The sequence below is a fragment of the Antedon mediterranea genome, chromosome 4 (genome assembly GCF_964355755.1).
Source record: "Antedon mediterranea chromosome 4, ecAntMedi1.1, whole genome shotgun sequence".
Lineage (NCBI taxonomy): Eukaryota > Metazoa > Echinodermata > Crinoidea > Comatulida > Antedonidae > Antedon > Antedon mediterranea.
In genome coordinates this window covers 2,559,685-2,578,245 of record NC_092673.1, presented here as the reverse complement: position 1 = coordinate 2,578,245, position 18,561 = coordinate 2,559,685, and the positions used below count along the sequence as shown (strand labels likewise).

General features: G+C 30.1%; 1 protein-coding gene across 1 annotated transcript in view; it reads left to right on the top strand.

Annotated features, from left to right (window-relative positions):
* The window catches only part of LOC140046222 (protein FAM53A-like), a 96,041-nt gene that overhangs the window by 64,899 nt on the left and 12,581 nt on the right, over nucleotides 1–18,561 (top strand). Inside the window, exon 5 of the mRNA XM_072090788.1 lies at nucleotides 16,963–16,995. Within this exon, the coding sequence (XP_071946889.1) occupies nucleotides 16,963–16,995 (33 nt within the window). The remainder of the gene's footprint in view (nucleotides 1–16,962; nucleotides 16,996–18,561) is intronic.

Genomic DNA, 18,561 nt, shown 5'->3' with positions numbered 1-18,561 from the left:
TCGACCACCGTTATATTCGCCATCCCGTGGGTCAACTGCATACATTGTGTTTTATCGGATGATTTATTACGATTTGAAAACTTCTCTTCTTATTGATGTCGTCGGTGTTTATTCCGTACGCTCCATTTACTTTCTGAATGTGAATTAATTAGTCTCTCTTGTCCTTAACATGCTTGAATAAAATTGTATATATTGCTTTTATAGAAAGTGATGCAATTTAATGAAGTATGCCGTTGTTGATGTATAAACTACCTCATAACATCCTTTTGTATAAAACTTGTAAGAATTAATTTTTTTTTTTCCATTAAACTAAGAAAAAACAACATTTGTTCTTGAAGATAATAGATAATTTGGCCGAATAAATAGAAAAATAAAACAATTTATGATGCATGAATTCTGATAATAAATATGAAATTTGTCCACAATTAGTGAAGCCAGCCTAATTTACCATACTTATATCAACATATGAATTTTACAAAATTCTTTGCATAAAAGGGAAAGCAATTCTAGTAAAAGGTTTATATATAGCATGGATAAAAACTAATAATCAAACAATTAAAATGTAAATTTTGAAGAACAATGGAAATTTAATTCCCAATTTAAAATCTATAAACATCTTCATCTTGCTTCTGATTGGTAAAAGAAAGTTTATTCCTGATAAACGTTGTGATTGGTCAATTTACAAGCCATGTTACAATTATTGCTATCACAAATTATGTTAGTTGGCTGACAGCCAAGTTATCTTGGTTCCTCATGTGGGTTGTTCATCCAGGGAAACATTGAACTCTGCGAGATGGCTAACGTGTCGCATCGCTGTTATGTAATATTTATAAGTATTACGTTCTGCCTAAGACGCCAGAATTAATCGTGATTTTGTTTTTGTTTCTGCTATCCAAATCTTTCTAACAAGCTGATTGAAAATGAAGTCGCCTGTAGCAGAAATTCTAGCTTTGCTTTATTTATGTGCAACAATAGTTGCATATTATCCTTTCATTTCTACTTGGCATCTATCCTTAAAATTAAATTTAGTGTATATGGCTTAGTGTTGAATCATAATGCCAGCTAGCAGATGGTATTTGTTATTCTGCTTTAATAATATATTCCAATATAAGCCCAATAACTTTTTATTTTATATGATTGATGACATTCATTATAACTTATTTTGAAATAAAATTTTTGCTAAATTATAATATATTCAGTATTTTTTATATGTTTAGACATACTTAATAATTATAATTTATTACATTTTAACCTTTAAAAACTATCTTTTCTATATTAAATTTTGTATGTGGAAAAATGATTGTAATATATTTCATTTAATTGAAAATATAGTCCACAGTACACCAGTTCCCTTATGTTTTATAAGAGAAAACACTGTATATTAGTTTCATACTGCAATACACTGTATTGAATATAGTGTTATTTTCATATAGCAATACTGTATTGAATATAACAGTGTTATTTTCATATAGCAATACTATTGAATATAACAGTGTTATTTTCATATAGCAATACTATTGAATATAACAGTGTTATTTTCATATAGCAATACTATTGAATATAACAGTGTTATTTTCATATAGCAATACTATTGAATATAACAGTGTTATTTTCATATAGGAATACTGTATTGAATATAACAGTGTTATTTTCATATAGCAATACTATTGAATATAACAGTGTTATTTTCATATAGCAATACTATTGAATATAACAGTGTTATTTTCATATAGCAATACTATTGAATATAACAGTGTTATTTTCATATAGCAATACTATTGAATATAACAGTGTTATTTTCATATAGCAATACTATTGAATATAACAGTGTTATTTTCATATAGCAATACTATTGAATATAACAGTGTTATTTTCATATAGCAATACTATTGAATATAACAGTGTTATTTTCATATAGCAATACTATTGAATATAACAGTGTTATTTTCATATAGCAATACTATTGAATATAACAGTGTTATTTTCATATAGCAATACTATTGAATATAACAGTGTTATTTTCATATAGCAATACTATTGAATATAACAGTGTTATTTTCATATAGCAATACTATTGAATATAACAGTGTTATTTTCATATAGCAATACTATTGAATATAACAGTGTTATTTTCATATAGCAATACTATTGAATATAACAGTGTTATTTTCATATAGCAATACTATTGAATATAACAGTGTTATTTTCATATAGCAATACTATTGAATATAACAGTGTTATTTTCATATAGCAATACTATTGAATATAACAGTGTTATTTTCATATAGCAATACTATTGAATATAACAGTGTTATTTTCATATAGCAATACTATTGAATATAACAGTGTTATTTTCATATAGCAATACTATTGAATATAACAGTGTTATTTTCATATAGCAATACTATTGAATATAACAGTGTTATTTTCATATAGCAATACTATTGAATATAACAGTGTTATTTTCATATAGGAATACTGTATTGAATATAACAGTGTTATTTTCATACAGGAATACTGTATTGAATATAACAGTGTTATTTTCATATAGCAATACTATTGGATATAACAGTGTTATTTTCATATAGCAATACTATTGAATATAACAGTGTTATTTTCATATAGCAATACTATTGAATATAACGGTGTTATTTTCATATAGCAATACTATTGAATATAACGGTGTTATTTTCATATAGCAATACTATTGAATATAACGGTGTTATTTTCATATAGCAATACTATTGAATATAACGGTGTTATTTTCATATAGCAATACTATTGAATATAACGGTGTTATTTTCATATAGCAATACTATTGAATATAACAGTGTTATTTTCATATAGCAATACTATTGAATATAACAGTGTTATTTTCATATAGCAATACTATTGAATATAACAGTGTTATTTTCATATAGCAATACTGTATTGAATATAACAGTGTTATTTTCATATAGCAATACTGTATTGAATATAACAGTGTTATTTTCATATAGCAATACTGTATTGAATATAACAGTGTTATTTTCATATAGCAATACTATTGAATATAACAGTGTTATTTTCATATAGCAATACTATTGAATATAACAGTGTTATTTTCATATAGCAATACTATTGAATATAACAGTGTTATTTTCATATAGCAATACTATTGAATATAACAGTGTTATTTTCATATAGCAATACTATTGAATATAACAGTGTTATTTTCATATAGCAATACTATTGAATATAACAGTGTTATTTTCATATAGCAATACTATTGAATATAACAGTGTTATTTTCATATAGCAATACTATTGAATATAACAGTGTTATTTTCATATAGCAATACTATTGAATATAACAGTGTTATTTTCATATAGCAATACTATTGAATATAACAGTGTTATTTTCATATAGCAATACTATTGAATATAACAGTGTTATTTTCATATAGCAATACTTTTGAATATAACAGTGTTATTTTCATATAGCAATACTATTGAATATAACAGTGTTATTTTCATATAGCAATACTATTGAATATAACAGTGTTATTTTCATATAGCAATACTATTGAATATAACAGTATCACTCTATACAGAACCATAACAAAACAAAAATATTTGACAGGTTTTTATTTTGCGTTAAACACCTTTTCCAATTATCTACCATGTTTTTTCAGTCCGTTGCTCTATACTCTGTGCACTTGTTTGTTTTTACTAAATGGATAAATATAGAAAGGACAGGAATGCTTCACAAAGTGTTTGTTATTTTAAAGAGAAGATACAAAGATGGCTAGAGTGTTTAATTGTATTTTTGACAAACGTAGCTATTCAGTGTTTGCACCAGGATATTGGTTTTTTTTCATCCCTTTCAATTAATCGTTAATTCACCTGATGGTTTACGTTGGCACTTCAATATATTACCACATTTGCTAGTTACAAATATTTAGATTAATAACAACAATAACAGATTCTAAATGAATCCCATATTACAACTTTATAAAACTAAACACGTTGAAATATGGCATCATTGTTTATTTTTAAATGATAATAGTGTGCTATATTAATACATTAACAATTTAAAGATATATTGTCCCCCTTATTTCAAATATTTTGTTGAATATGCCATTTTAATGTCACATAATAGTTATCGAAACCAAAAAAATGAACAATATTTAAATTGTCTTTAAAATTAACTGTTTTTTTGGTCGTTTTATAAGTGAAATATAAGTGATTATCTGTATCAAAACTACAAAATGGCCTATTTAAAGTCTGATTTATTAATCTTCATTTTTCATGTTTTTGGTGACAATCTTTAACACATTTTCATGAACTAGGAAATGCAAAATTGTTGTTTGGAAGGTAAAACAGGAATAAATGGCTGTACTGCTCAGTGTGTATTGTGGTGTCAGGATTATAATTATGAAACATGACCGAATTTTTTTTAATGGTGGGAAAATTTTGCATTTTTCTGAAACCATTTTTCCATTCCACTGACTCTAACCTTTAACAATTTTTTTAAATATCAATCAATTTTAATTTTTTATCAACCATAGACTTGGTTATTCAAAAAGGTGTTTAATGTCGCACATGAGATAGCATGATGATAACACTCTCGCATACAATTCTACATGATGCTGTTGTCAATCTCAACACAAGGCATCCTGCAAAGGTGCAAATATTCGGTATTAAAACAATGGTGTAAAGAGAACAATTTTGTTTCAATTGAATATAGAGTATAATCCGATTATTACACTTTCTTGTTCATATAGTGTAAAGTTGCACACGTAATACTAATGAAATAGTTTGCTAATTACTATGTGTTTAAACTTTGAATTTGACAAAATATTATCACTTTTCATTCATCACTAGGCACCTACCTAAACTCAATGATAAAATATTAAATGGTATATATTGTAAAAACAGATTTGTAGATTTACATTAGGAAAACATGATTTAAAAATATTAATATACTTACATTTTAATAGTGTTTACATGCATAGTATCAGTATATTTAGCCTGGTATGTGTTACATCGTTAAATCACTATTTTATGTCTTTATTTTATGTCTTTGAATAAAAAATAATTGCTACCCTAATACTACTGTCCAATGTTATACCAATATTAAATTCTTTCCAAGTTTTGTTTGCTTAAACTAACGCAAACAATGATCAACTTTGCGTTAATGTTTTTAATTTATTCAGAATATTTAACCTATTTTGTATTCATGACTCATTAGTACTTACTAAATATCAAAGTAAGATATTGAACAAATAATTTCATCAAACGACTATTAACTTGTTGAATAAATTTACATCTTATTGTGAAAAGGAATGTGATATTTAACATTAAATAAAACATTAATACTTAATATTAACATTAATACTACATCATACCATTTTTTTCTATCCATCATTCAATTTTTTTTAACGAATATGACTAAGTATAGTCTGGGTACAAAAATTAGGGGATACGCATTTCATTAACAATGGAAGTCATGGTCCATATTTTAAGAGGTAAGATTATATATGAGAATGCTATTATACTCAGTCATATACTATTAATACGGAGTATAATACTATGCTATATAATCTCACCTCCTAATTTAGGCTAAATATGGAAGCAAGACCTATACAATATTTTTACCAAAATTGTATGACACTACCGTACTCTAGTAGCAGTAAACAAAATTCTTGCTTTTTAAAGATAATCAAAGATAATCCTAAACATAGAGATATTACAGTATAGTTCACTATAATAATAATATCTCTATGTCCTAAATAACCAAAATGAATTGATTGTACTTGAATGAAAATATACCTATTCACGTACAGTACACTCAGCTTACCGAGAACAGTACAGAGTTTAGTTAGCTTGATTGTTATGTTAGTTTTCCACTCCCCCAGGAATAACATGACCCAGTAAAATGGTAGAATGACTGGCCTTGATGGTGTTAAAAGGCTGTGTTTTGTCAGCGACTTTTCTGCATTTAGTATGCTAGTGTGTTTAGGGTAATGCTATTCTTTTTTTCTTGATGCTAGAACAGTTGTAAATTATCAAATCTTTTGTGTTTTTCAAAAGTATTTTTTTATGCAATATGGAAATGCCATGGAAAATAGTAATAGATATAATCAGTTTTCTTTTAGATTACTTCTATTACGGTTTTATATAATGCATTTTCCATCAAAAATTTTTCGCTGCAGGTTTTGTCATGCTTTTTTTACATATAATGTAAATTGTAATAATACCCGCAGGATCAATCATTCAAATGTTATGTATGTTATGTTTATACCGTAGTTGTTTATTGGACATGTTATTGAATATAATAAAAAAAAATATTATAATATAAAAATTGTACCGGTACTCATAAACAGACACATTCTAAATATATTGGTATTTATTGATTCATGTGTGAATTTGATGATGTCTATAGAACGGCACTATGATCCACATTTAATTTGATGTGTATGAGCAGATGCCCTAAAATTTAATCTATTGAGTTTGTCCGTAATTTATAAAGAATGATGTGAACAAAACATAAAATGCTTGTTTATGATTATTTTATGTACAATGTCAGATACTAGTAGGCCTATACATAATGCATGCTTTGTTAAGCTTGGTTCCCACTAGAACGTAACGCAAGGACGTAAACGCAACGCAAGCGTTTTAACCAATGACAAGCGAAGTTATAGACAGTTAGCAATCACAAGCGAATAAGCCATCGCTTGTGATTGGTCAATTCACTTGCGTTGCGTTACGTCCTTGCGTTGCGTCGCTAGTGGGAAGCACGCTTTAAAGTTACAGATAAAGTAATAAGTTAGTATAAGTCCCAACCCAAGTTTCCATCCTTGATTTATTATTTCATCTTTCAAAATAATTACAAACAAAAAGAAATTGCTATACACAGTTTCTTTATTGGTTTCGGTATCTTGTCCATGTTTTCTTCCCTTTCTCCTCCCCATCTCTACGTCTTTCAAACATCAAAATGTGTGAGGTGGGGGTGGAAGAGGATTTGATGAACTTAATCTTTCTACAATAATAAAAATATACTAAAAACAAAAAATAACTGTTTGTTATTGTGTGATGTACACCACACTGTACATCAACAGACAGAAATTTTACTCTGTTAATTACAATATTTAAAGAAAAAAAAGCCTAAAAAATGATAAAAAGCACAGTACTTTGTCAGCATTTACTACAATCTGACTAAATGTTGGCAGCCTTCCAAACATTGTCTGCTTTGTAATGTCAACAGCATATCATGCTCATTATTTTGCTGTTTGTTTCGTTTGTGGACCTCAGCCAACAAGTGTTTCATTCGGCAAGGTTACAAAAGAAAGTACAGCAATGTCATAATTATGTCAGATAATATTGTCACCCGCTGGATTACATAACTAGACATCATCATTAAACAATGCTTGTCGCTCATTTTTCTGCTGTAATTTTACACTTCTAGTTGTAAATCTACCATGTGCTCTTTTTGCTTCATTAGCGCTCTGTAAATATTTACCTAAAAAGAGAATATGAAATTGAATTTAAATAGATCTTAAATTTCATTTTTACATCCGGTGTATTTCAAGGACAAAGCTGGCTTGTGACAGAAATTTACTCAACTGAAATAAAATAAAAACATTCGAAATAGAAGAGAAAACGAAAGATGTCGTTAACCTACTAAAAAACAATCTGTTTATCTGTTAAATCATCCTTAAACTTATAAAACTAATTAAAATCATATTTCTAGGTCAGGTTGTTTTAATTCAATTTTATGCATGAATTGGTTATTTTAACACAGAGATCCAAAAAACAAAAATCTCTTAATAACAGTTTGTTCTTTGATTGAACTCCACCCTCCAATATTGTATGATGAATATTATAATTCAATATAATTAGTTTTTTTAAAAGAGATAATTGAATGGCATTGTGTTATACTACAGAAACATTGTCTTTAATAACTAAAGGCAAATAATTTCTTATGAAACATATTTTTTTTACTGAACTATCACTTTAAGAACAATACATCATTATTATGAATATTAACGATATAATTTGTTATAATATGAGATATTAACCTCATTGTGTGATAGCATAAACCCATACGTTTGTCCTTTAGTGCAATTATAGTGCCATATCGAACAAATAGCTTGTTGTACAGTAATATGGAAAATATTCCAAAATAAACACAGGACCAACCTGCATATTAAATGCAATGGTTCTAATGATTGTATGTTTGGGGTATTTGACAGCAGTGTGTTTGGCAAATGTACAGTATTCCACCCAGCTTTAAGCTCTGTCTACACTATCAAACTTTATGTGACAAAAAAATGTGATGGACATGGATATGATAATGTCATATCACTACCATATTTAAGCATATCACCACCATATTTGGGCACACCACACTAGTTTAGTAGTGTAGACAGAGCTTAAACCCGCCCCTATACTTTTTAGCTACATCCATAAATAGTTTAAAAACATCAATAACTTGCTGTTTTAAATTAACTAAATGCATTTATGATATGTATATAAATAATAATTTGATACTATTATTCAATGCTATTACCACAGAAAATTTATCAATAAATGCAATTCTTTTTAAAACTACTCATGGAGAAATAGATTTATTCTCCTAATGTTTTATATGTGAATATTAACACATGTGTAATTTGATATGGGATTATTCAGGCAATTCATAAGAGTTGCGTTACTGAGCACTTTTTGAAAGCATCATTTCGATTAATATGTATGTTAACCTATAGCTGGTTACGTGATTTCACAAACTGATGCAGTATAAAGCTCTGTCTTCACTATCAAACTTTATGTGACAAAAAATGTGATGTGCCCATATATGGACATGATGATGTCATCTTCTTCTCTTCTTCTTAACGTTTTCCGTCTTCCGACATTAGGCTTTCCACAATTTGTTTCCATTTTTGTCTGTTTATCGCAGGATGGTATGTTATTGTGTTAGTGTCTACTTGTTCTTGTAAAAGTCTTTAAGATGATGTCATATCACTACCATATTTAAGCATCACTACCATATGTGGCCACGTCACACTTTTTAGTGTTTAGTTTGATAGTGTAGACAAAGCTTTAAAAGAAAGAGCTTACTGTCATGCCTCGGTAGGATTTAAAGTGTCGTTTCAGTCCATCATAAAGTGTCAAAGCCTTCAGTAAATAGTTTTTATTAACAACACATACGTTCAGCTCAGCGTTTATCCAAAAATTATTTGTTATCAATAATATGCATTTGCTGTTTTATTTTAGCTCAAAAATATTTTCAGAATTGTTATTCTGGGCATAATGCCAACATTATCATTGACTAACGATATTTTCTGCATCATTAGTTTTAATTGTCTCATGAGGTCCCTGCACTAAACACAATGTGTTTTTACCAGGAGGACTTCTAATCACATGGGGAGTGGGTGTGCTAGGTGTTAACTTGACAACCACTGGTTTTTCTATTTATCTTGTATCGTGACATTAATTCAGTTCTATATTGCAGTATTATAGAACGAAAATCGTCTTTGTGTTGGTTAAATGCCAACTTTCCATTTTGTCAGCTTTTTGAGTCAAACTTAAACAACAAATTGAATTTGGCAGGAGGAGGAGGCGTACATGTTTGTAAAATATTATTTTAAAATTGGTAATACTATTTTCTTACTATACATTAATACACGAAAATCAGACAAAATGGTGGCATGAGACTATGAAAGTCTAATATAGATAATATATCATAGGTTGTTTCAGAGTAGGGGTGTGGGACCTTCACCTGGTCTGGACTCCCCTACATTTTGGCAAATACAATGCAAAAATACATTGGACACATTAGGTGAAGTTCATTAGGTACCACCTCATTTTACAATATTTTTTAGGCCACTATTTTGAAATCCTGGATTGGCCACTAAATATAACAATATATTTATTGCATAATTTGTTCAAATGGTCGTTTAATCGAATGCAGTTCGTGCAAAATGTACTAAAAACTACTAAACATGGCACGATGATAACTGCATCCTTCTAACGTGTTATCAAAAGTATTCATCATTTGCTTCATTATACACGCCCTCGGGCGTTTTCATTAAACTCGATATTTCTGTTACGTCTATTCCAACGTTCTGTTGAAAACTCGTCGTAATTTCATTATATAAATGCATCTATTGCAAATCATTATTGGTCGTTGATCAAATTTTTGTGTCGGTTTTTTGAAAATGTTTTGTTTGAAGAAGACAAAGTGTCTTATATGTAGTCTTCTCATTTGTTATTCTGTATTATTATCCACTTCTGGGTTTTTTGTTGTTAATCTCCATTAAAATGCCAATTACAGCGTGTAACATTTATACAACCTCCTGTGAAATATTATTAATGCTTTTTTCTAGAGGATTTACAAAAAAAATGAATATACAGTATATGCCACAAATTGTTTTTCTTTAAAAATATTCATTTTTGGTAGAGATCAAAATGGATTATAGAAGTTTTTAAATACAAAACAAGAACAAAAATTTGAAAGATTGAATGAATTATAAATAAAAGTGAAAGCTTTTTATTTTGTCTTTTTGTCAAACAAGTTAAGCAATGTAATTATTATTTTACATTTTGACAATAAAAAGAGATATAAATATATGTGCACATTTGTTTGTTTAAAGGTTTGCATGGCAAAATCAAATGTTGATATAAAGTTTGCGGTACACCACATGTATTAGTTCTCAAAAGAACTGTTGAGTTTTGAGACTTTTTGTCACATAAAGTTAGTGTAGACAGAGCTTTATAATACAGACTTGAAAGAAGAAATCAAATGGGAATACTATTTATTATTCATTCTTGTACTTTCTTATATAACAAGCCACTTTTTTTCTCAACATTATTTCACTAAATTACAATATAAAACAAAAGAGTACATTGAATGTAGACGTATGTATAGATTCAGTGACACAGATATTATAAAGGATTTAATAAAGAACATCTATTTCTGGACAAATCAGTCGACTCAACAACGCAGTTCATTAAGTAAATGCGGATTCGTGTCATATACGTAAAATGGCACCCTCTAATTCACAAATTGATTAACAAATAATCCCCGATAGGTGAGTGGCATAATTGTTAAAGTGCTAATTACATCTGTAATATGCTGGCAACCTGACCTAGTTTATACATGGCAAATGATTTATTTGATATAAATCGGTAATTCTGTTTGGCCCAGAAAAATAACTTTTTTTGGAAATGCGTTGAAGACATTAGGGACATGTACATCAACGTCAGTGTTTTTTTTTATCACTGTTCATTTAGAGTTGTATTAATTAACTGGTGTTATCTATCTCTACTAAATAGGTTTTGATGAATATCAATTTTAAGCTCTGTCTGCACTATCAAACTAGTTTGACAAAGAAAGTGCGATATGCCCAAATATGGTAGTTCTATGCCCAAATATGGTAGTGCTATGCCCAAATATGGTAGTGCTATGCCCAAATATAGTAGTGATATAACATCACCGTGCCCATATATGAGCATATATATTTTTTTGTCACATAAAGTTTGATAGTGTAGACAGAATTAGTATATGTGTTAAGCGGATAAGAGATGACAGAACAGTATGGCCTAATGGATATTAGATTAGCATGTGAAAGGCATGGGTTCGGAACCTGTCAGTCATATTGCTTGTATCATTTTAGGCATCCTTTCGATTGGACGTAAAGCTGTTGATTCTATGTACATTTGCATACTATAAATTTAAAATGCATTTTTATAAAAAGTTTCTGTGATTTTGTTTGTAATAGAGGATATTTTTGGCTTTATGCATTATCTAAGCTTGATCATAGATATTATAGAACTATAATAATATCTGTATGACTTCATGCAAACAAGAGGGTTGTTATCCATTATTTATTGAATAATAGGTAAATGTGTTTTTGATAATATCTACAATTTTCTCACCAACTTTCTATTTGTTATGCTGGTATGACTTAGCTCTATTTGTGTCGTTCCATTGAACTCTCTCACACTCCCTTTTTCATTGGCATTTCATTCATCCATTACAATATACAAAGCTACACTTTGGTTAGAATTGTATATTGATCTATAAGCGTACCGAAAAAACATTTCTAGTTGTAAACACTCGGGCTAGCCAAACTATCTGTGTACAGTATGATGGACTAGTAAAACTAGGTTCTGCCGGATCATTTTTAGCAGTTCGGACTATGCCATGATAGTTTTAATTCTTAATACTATTTTTTTTTCTTTCCCAGGTATTTTAAATCTACAAATCCTCACTCGTGAATCTCTCAAATTATCGAATTATAATATAAAAATCTTGCTAATGTTCATGCGGCAAATTGCAGTATAAATGAATAGAACTTCTGTTATTGTGGAAGCTGTTTATTTTAACACTTAAATTTGTGGATTAAATTAAGAAGAATGTAAATGCTTCTTCTATATTAATGTTGTCTCAAATTTCCATTGTGAAGTTATTAGCTGTTTGATAACCAGTGCTTCATTTCTGTTTCATGTTTAGAATTACTTGTGAGGGCTGCTAGCTACTACTCACATTGTTGTGCTAAGGCTAGTGTTTGTGTTATGCTAGGTTCAAGTTTCTTGTTGTGTCAGCCTCTAAACACCATTCAGTACCCTGCAAGATTGCGCAAATTCCCTCGAGCCTGCAGCCTAGTATTAGATCTTCTATCCTCAGCTAGTAAACAAGTCTCCGCTAGAGACCAGCTTACATTCGTGCTTTGAAAGGTTTCCAGAAACTCGCTAACAACTTAAACATTGCCAAATTATTTTGATCAGATTTTAAATCATAATAGTACTGTAATTGTAATACTGTTTTGTTGTTCAGTATTGGAATTGTTCATACTAAAACTTCTAGAATTTAGTTTAGGCTCGAGGGTTGGAGTGTACTACTAATTGGTTTTTCTAGTATTAAATACAAAGAACATATAATTTATAATACAGTGAATAGAGCAACCAACCAAATCTTCCATAGAAAATACAAATTGTGTAAAACCTATACAATACACAGATAGTACTACTGCATACCCTATAGTATACTAAATCTCTATTAGCCTGTTGTGTAAAGATAAACAAATTCACAGAGATTAGAGACGTTTTATTTTTAGTATAAATTTATCACGATAAAACAGCTATAACAAGTTGTGGCATTTCTATAAAACATAAAATATTATACTAATTAAAACAAAACTAAGTGTGGAATGCTGCCGAAACCAATAACAGAACAAACTAAATCTTTCAAAATGATGTGTTTAAAACGAAGAGGATATAAATTCCTTTTGGAATGTGCAGTTTTGTAGGTTCAGGCACATAATAAAATAACGTCCTTTTTATCAAGTGCTATCCTAACATAGATCAGTATGGAATGTTGCTGAACTAGGGTAAACTAATCAATCAAAATTCTTTTGTTGTTGCCGTGAAGGGGGTGTAAATTTACTATGCTGCCCCATATGTCCAAAGTATTTTATCAGTGTTGATAACTGTGATACAGATCATACTGTAGAAGAATATGTATCTCTTGAACTTTATGACTAGTAGACAAACAAGTGTGCTTCTTTAGTACTGGAGTATATCCTCTGGTATAATCCCCTAGAACACACAAAGTTGTGCCGACTTTAGGGGTGGAACTATACCCGGGGAAAGCCTAGTTCAGGAAAAAAAATTGTTAAGCATTTCTTGTAAAATTATTTTAGCTGGCTAGAGAGAGGCCTACATCCAGACCAAAAGTAAAAAAATACTAGCACTACAGATAGGTTGCTACATCAGTACTAGTTGGTGACAAGAACGCTAGTACGGTAGGTCATACCCAGTACCGTTTTGATTTTATGATCATTTGAGAAACCACCTCACAGCACTATACCTGGGGATATGCCTGTTGGTGAAATCAGACATAAAGTAGGTGGTGAGATTATACCTGAGGGTATATGGTATATAAATTAATATCATCTGATATCAATCCATGTTGTTTTGCATTAAATATTCAGTTGTTTTTTAATGTAACTATTTATATTTTTTGTTTTTGTTTTTAAAATTTATATTTATTTACGTGACCTCTATTAAACTTGGCTTGGCTTCAAATTTAATTTTTGTTTTCTATGTTAATTGAGCATATTAATTGATGGTAATCATATTTTTTGTATATCGTACAAATGAATTATTCTAAAGGAAAAATGGTTCCAAGAAAACTTGGCAATCTCTTAATATCATCAGTAGCCCATGTTTCTGGTTATACACCAGGATGTGGTCTTTGGCAAATGTATAAAATAAATCTTTTTTAAACTGCATATTTTGTCCGTCAGACACAACTACATTCTCGGAAAATTGTCTTGTTTCGACATTGAACCCAATATCGTTTAATAAGCCGATGGATTTATTACAATAAATGCAAAAATGGTTTTTCCACCTCATAAGATTTAGAGGCATTATCTAATAATAGAGAAAACCTGTAAAGTAGAATGGTCTTTAGGTATATAATTGGAAATATAACAATAAAGTATATAAAAATAGAAATGTAACAAATAGTGCTTTAAAGTAATTAGTATACAATTGTAAATCACACAACCACACAATTTTCTCATAAAAAAGGTTAGATCTCAAGGATCTATCTTGTTGTGAAAATTGTACTAGATTTCACCCTTTTTTGGTAGTTTAGTGTGCGAGACATAAGAACAGTAATATTGTATGGTATCTGTATGTCTTAAGCTCTATGATGAAAAAATGTGATGTGCATATATGGAAGTGATATGCACAAATATGGTAGTGATATGCACAAATATGGTAGTGATATGCACAAATATGGTAGTGATATGCACAAATATGGTAGTGATATGCACAAATATGGGCACGTCCATATATGGGCACATCACATTTTTGTTGTCAAAAGTTTGATAGTGTAGGCTTAAAGTTAGATGCCTGCATCCATGACACATATTACAAAGTATCGTAGCAGCTTGCTTGAAACTGGTCAATGTATAACATCCTGTTACTTGTAACATTTTAAATCTTATTGTCAAAATTGTCTCAAATTGCAATCGGTAAGGAGTTGCCGGCTGTCACAGAATATATCCTATATTCTTGTTTATTTTGTTCTTGAGTGATTGGACTGGTTAATAATTATTAGGATAATATTATTGAAGTATTTATTTTAAGATAGAAATCCTCCTTCTCAATTATGTTGTACATCAAGTACAGTACATTGCTACTTATAATCAGTTAAACGACTGGATTGTGTTTAGAATCCCCCTTCTCTCTTCCCCCACCCCCTTCTTTCCCCACCCCCTTCTTTCCCCCACCCCCCTTCTTTCCCCCACCCCCTTCTTTCCCCCACCCCCCTTCTTTCCCCCCTGTTTGGTATTATTTTCAAGCACATTTATTAGGATATGATCCAAATCACTGTTTTTTGGATCTCAGCTAAAACCTATTCTTCTAAACTTGACACAAAATTGTTTTAAATGAAATGGACAAACATGTACAGTGGGAGTGAAGACGCTAGTGCCTTTGGTTCTGGCCGTAGAATGCACCACCAATAGGGAAAAACCTATTCCCTGCCCATTCTTGACACATTAATGTCGTCCAATTATAGTAATAAGCTCCTTCCTCACGACATTAATGTCAAGGCTTGTTCATTAATTAAGGTATTCGTTGACATATTTTTGAATTATGACGTCGCCTTCCTTCAACCACGATTACATCACTTGCCAAAGTATATTAAGACATTTTTGTCAATTTCTGACTCAATTACAATATTTATATCATGCGAAATAGGTCACACATCCATTATTATTACAAGGTTGTTTAATAAAGTGCTTTTAATAATATACAATTCAAGTTTTCAAATCACTGTTTTAAGTAATTTATTCTGTCTAAATAGATTGCATTGCAACAATTTGAGGCCAAAGTATCATCAGTGTAATGAAAATGTCATAATACACTTGTGCTGAAAATGGTTTTATTAATCCAATATTTTAAACTATCTTTCTAAAGTATTATTTAGCATACTTATTGTAATTGCGTGCTTGTTTTATATGACCTTTGACCTAATGTTTCGCAGTTGGGGTTCTGGGGCATTACCATTTGTTTTTTTAGGCAACTTGTCATCTCATACGCTCGGTTTGGGGCATTGATAGTCTACATGTAGAAAGTACTATATAGCTGTAGTTGTGTCCACATTTTTGTGCAGATACATAATACTGTATAACCTGCCAGAAACCTTTACTATACTATGCATTGATTTAATAATTATACTATACTGAATACCGACTTGTTAATCTCGTGAAAATGTTATCACAGCCTGGAGATGTTCATGACTTGATTTGTCTTTGATTTTCTTTCAAAGTGGCGGAATCGAGTTACATACCATCTCAATCAAGTAATTCGTACCTTGAACTCAATCCGAGCTAAATATGCATAAAATGGCTTTTTTATCCGAGTTTCTGTGAATGTTTTGCAATTCAAACGTATCTAATTATCTTCCACTTTGCCGGTCACTGTCTTTGTATCGCACGTAATATTTTTCATTTCATAACATCAATTAACCAATATCTGTCGCAATCCATACATGGAAGATTTTATCGGGCAGATATGCGCAGATGCCAGCTTGGCCAATAAAAAAATAATTATTTAAGAATTATGTACATTACAGGGACAGAGAAATCATACTAGCTGCGTGGTAATGTTACACAAAGTGCTATGGCCTCAAGACATGCTCTCAGTCATTCGTTTACCTCTTCGTTAAATGCAGTTCAATTTTTGATAGAGAAGTTCATTCCCTCTGGCTATTTTCTTTTTGTATCTCGTACATCGTCAAGTTTCCGTCATCTCGACAATCACTTTTCACAAAATCATCATTTTTAATAAGATAGTTCAGACTTTATGGCAATTAATACTTAATTTCAAAGCATCAATTTTGTTGTTTCATTATATAGCAATATTTTATGAAGTAAAATTTTAAACTCTTTATATCTTTCAGACATCCTATAATAGATGCACACAAAAACCGAAAGTAAGTGGTATTCTCGTTTCATCTTTTTTTAAATTATTTAATTTTGATTAATATTTCAGATTTGTGGAAGCCAGTGGTCCTTAGACATTTAGATATTAAACACATTACGAGAGTAAAACACGAAAAAATTAAAGATGTATTGTCCCCCACAAACATGAAAATTTAAGATTAATAAAATCATATTTTGAATAGGCCATTTTGCAGATTTAATAAAGTTCACTGCTGTAGGAAAAAAAAGACAAAAGAAACGGTGAAAATAAAAAAAATAATATTGGTTGCCATTAATGTTATTTGTTTCATCAAAAGGGGAAAATCATCACAAGCTAGGCTACCTATTTACCAGCACTTCCACTGCTATTTTCAGGTTAAAATAGTGGCACTTATTCAAAAGTGGTTTGTTTAACAACCTAGGCTTGCTTGATACTATTTTGCACACATAGTCAGCTCCACCATGACCACTGGAAACTGGAATAAGGCATATTTTAAGTTGTTGATGAGAACAGGCTTGAGCAAAGAATATTAGAACAACACATGCCAAAATGTTCCTCCCCTGTAGCTCCATGGTTCATATCACCTCATAATAATTCATCACCAAAGTAGACCTGTCATTAAATCACACACACCTTTTTGTAGCATCGCAAGCATGTTATATACACCCCCTTCTTGCACAATAGTGCTTTGATAGTACATCCTAATGATATGACTACAAACAGTTTATCTTCACAAGCCAATAGACACTACGGTACCTCATTATAATCTACTGATTAAAAAGAATTCCAGTATTACCCTAATTATAAACATGGCAATTTTCTTGTCAGGATGCACACATGCCGACGAGCAGTTGACTGTACTTTCGTTCCCCAGCGGCCTGAATGTGATCACAAATACAGAATTGAATAATAAACTATACTTGATACAAATTGAATATTATTTTGTACTCATTTTCACACAAAACCCATTAATCCAAAGACTTTATTAAATTTTACTGTTTTCAAATCAATGCATATTGATAATGACCAGAAGGGATTGATAATTGATATTGATAATGATAATGACCAGAAGGGAACAAATTATAATAACATTGTTCTCGTAGTAAATTGATCCCTGACGAAGGTCATAGTATGCACTGTTTACTCACTGTTTTTACCGTGCGAGTCAATTTGAGTATGTGCCTGGAACGTGATGTGCTGTGCGCCATGTGGGGATGTGTGGCGCTACACGCGATGTGGCCTGTTGCGTGCACACTACTAACTTGTGTCGAGTTACCGCAAATTGATGGCTAACTAGTGGTAAATTTATTCTCTAAAAATGACACTAAATACTACTTTAGACCTCGGATACCTATAAATATCTGAATCTTTTCTTAATAATAATATTTTTCATTAGTAATAAAAAAAAGTATACAATTCTAAAAATGTAATCATATGCAGTAGTGTATATAATAATATAAAGTGTATTAATAGTAAAGGAGAATTCAGAAAATATCTTGAATAGAATAATAAATAAATATGTGAATTTGCTTTCTAAATTGAACTATGATATTGTTCAGTCAATCTTATACATATC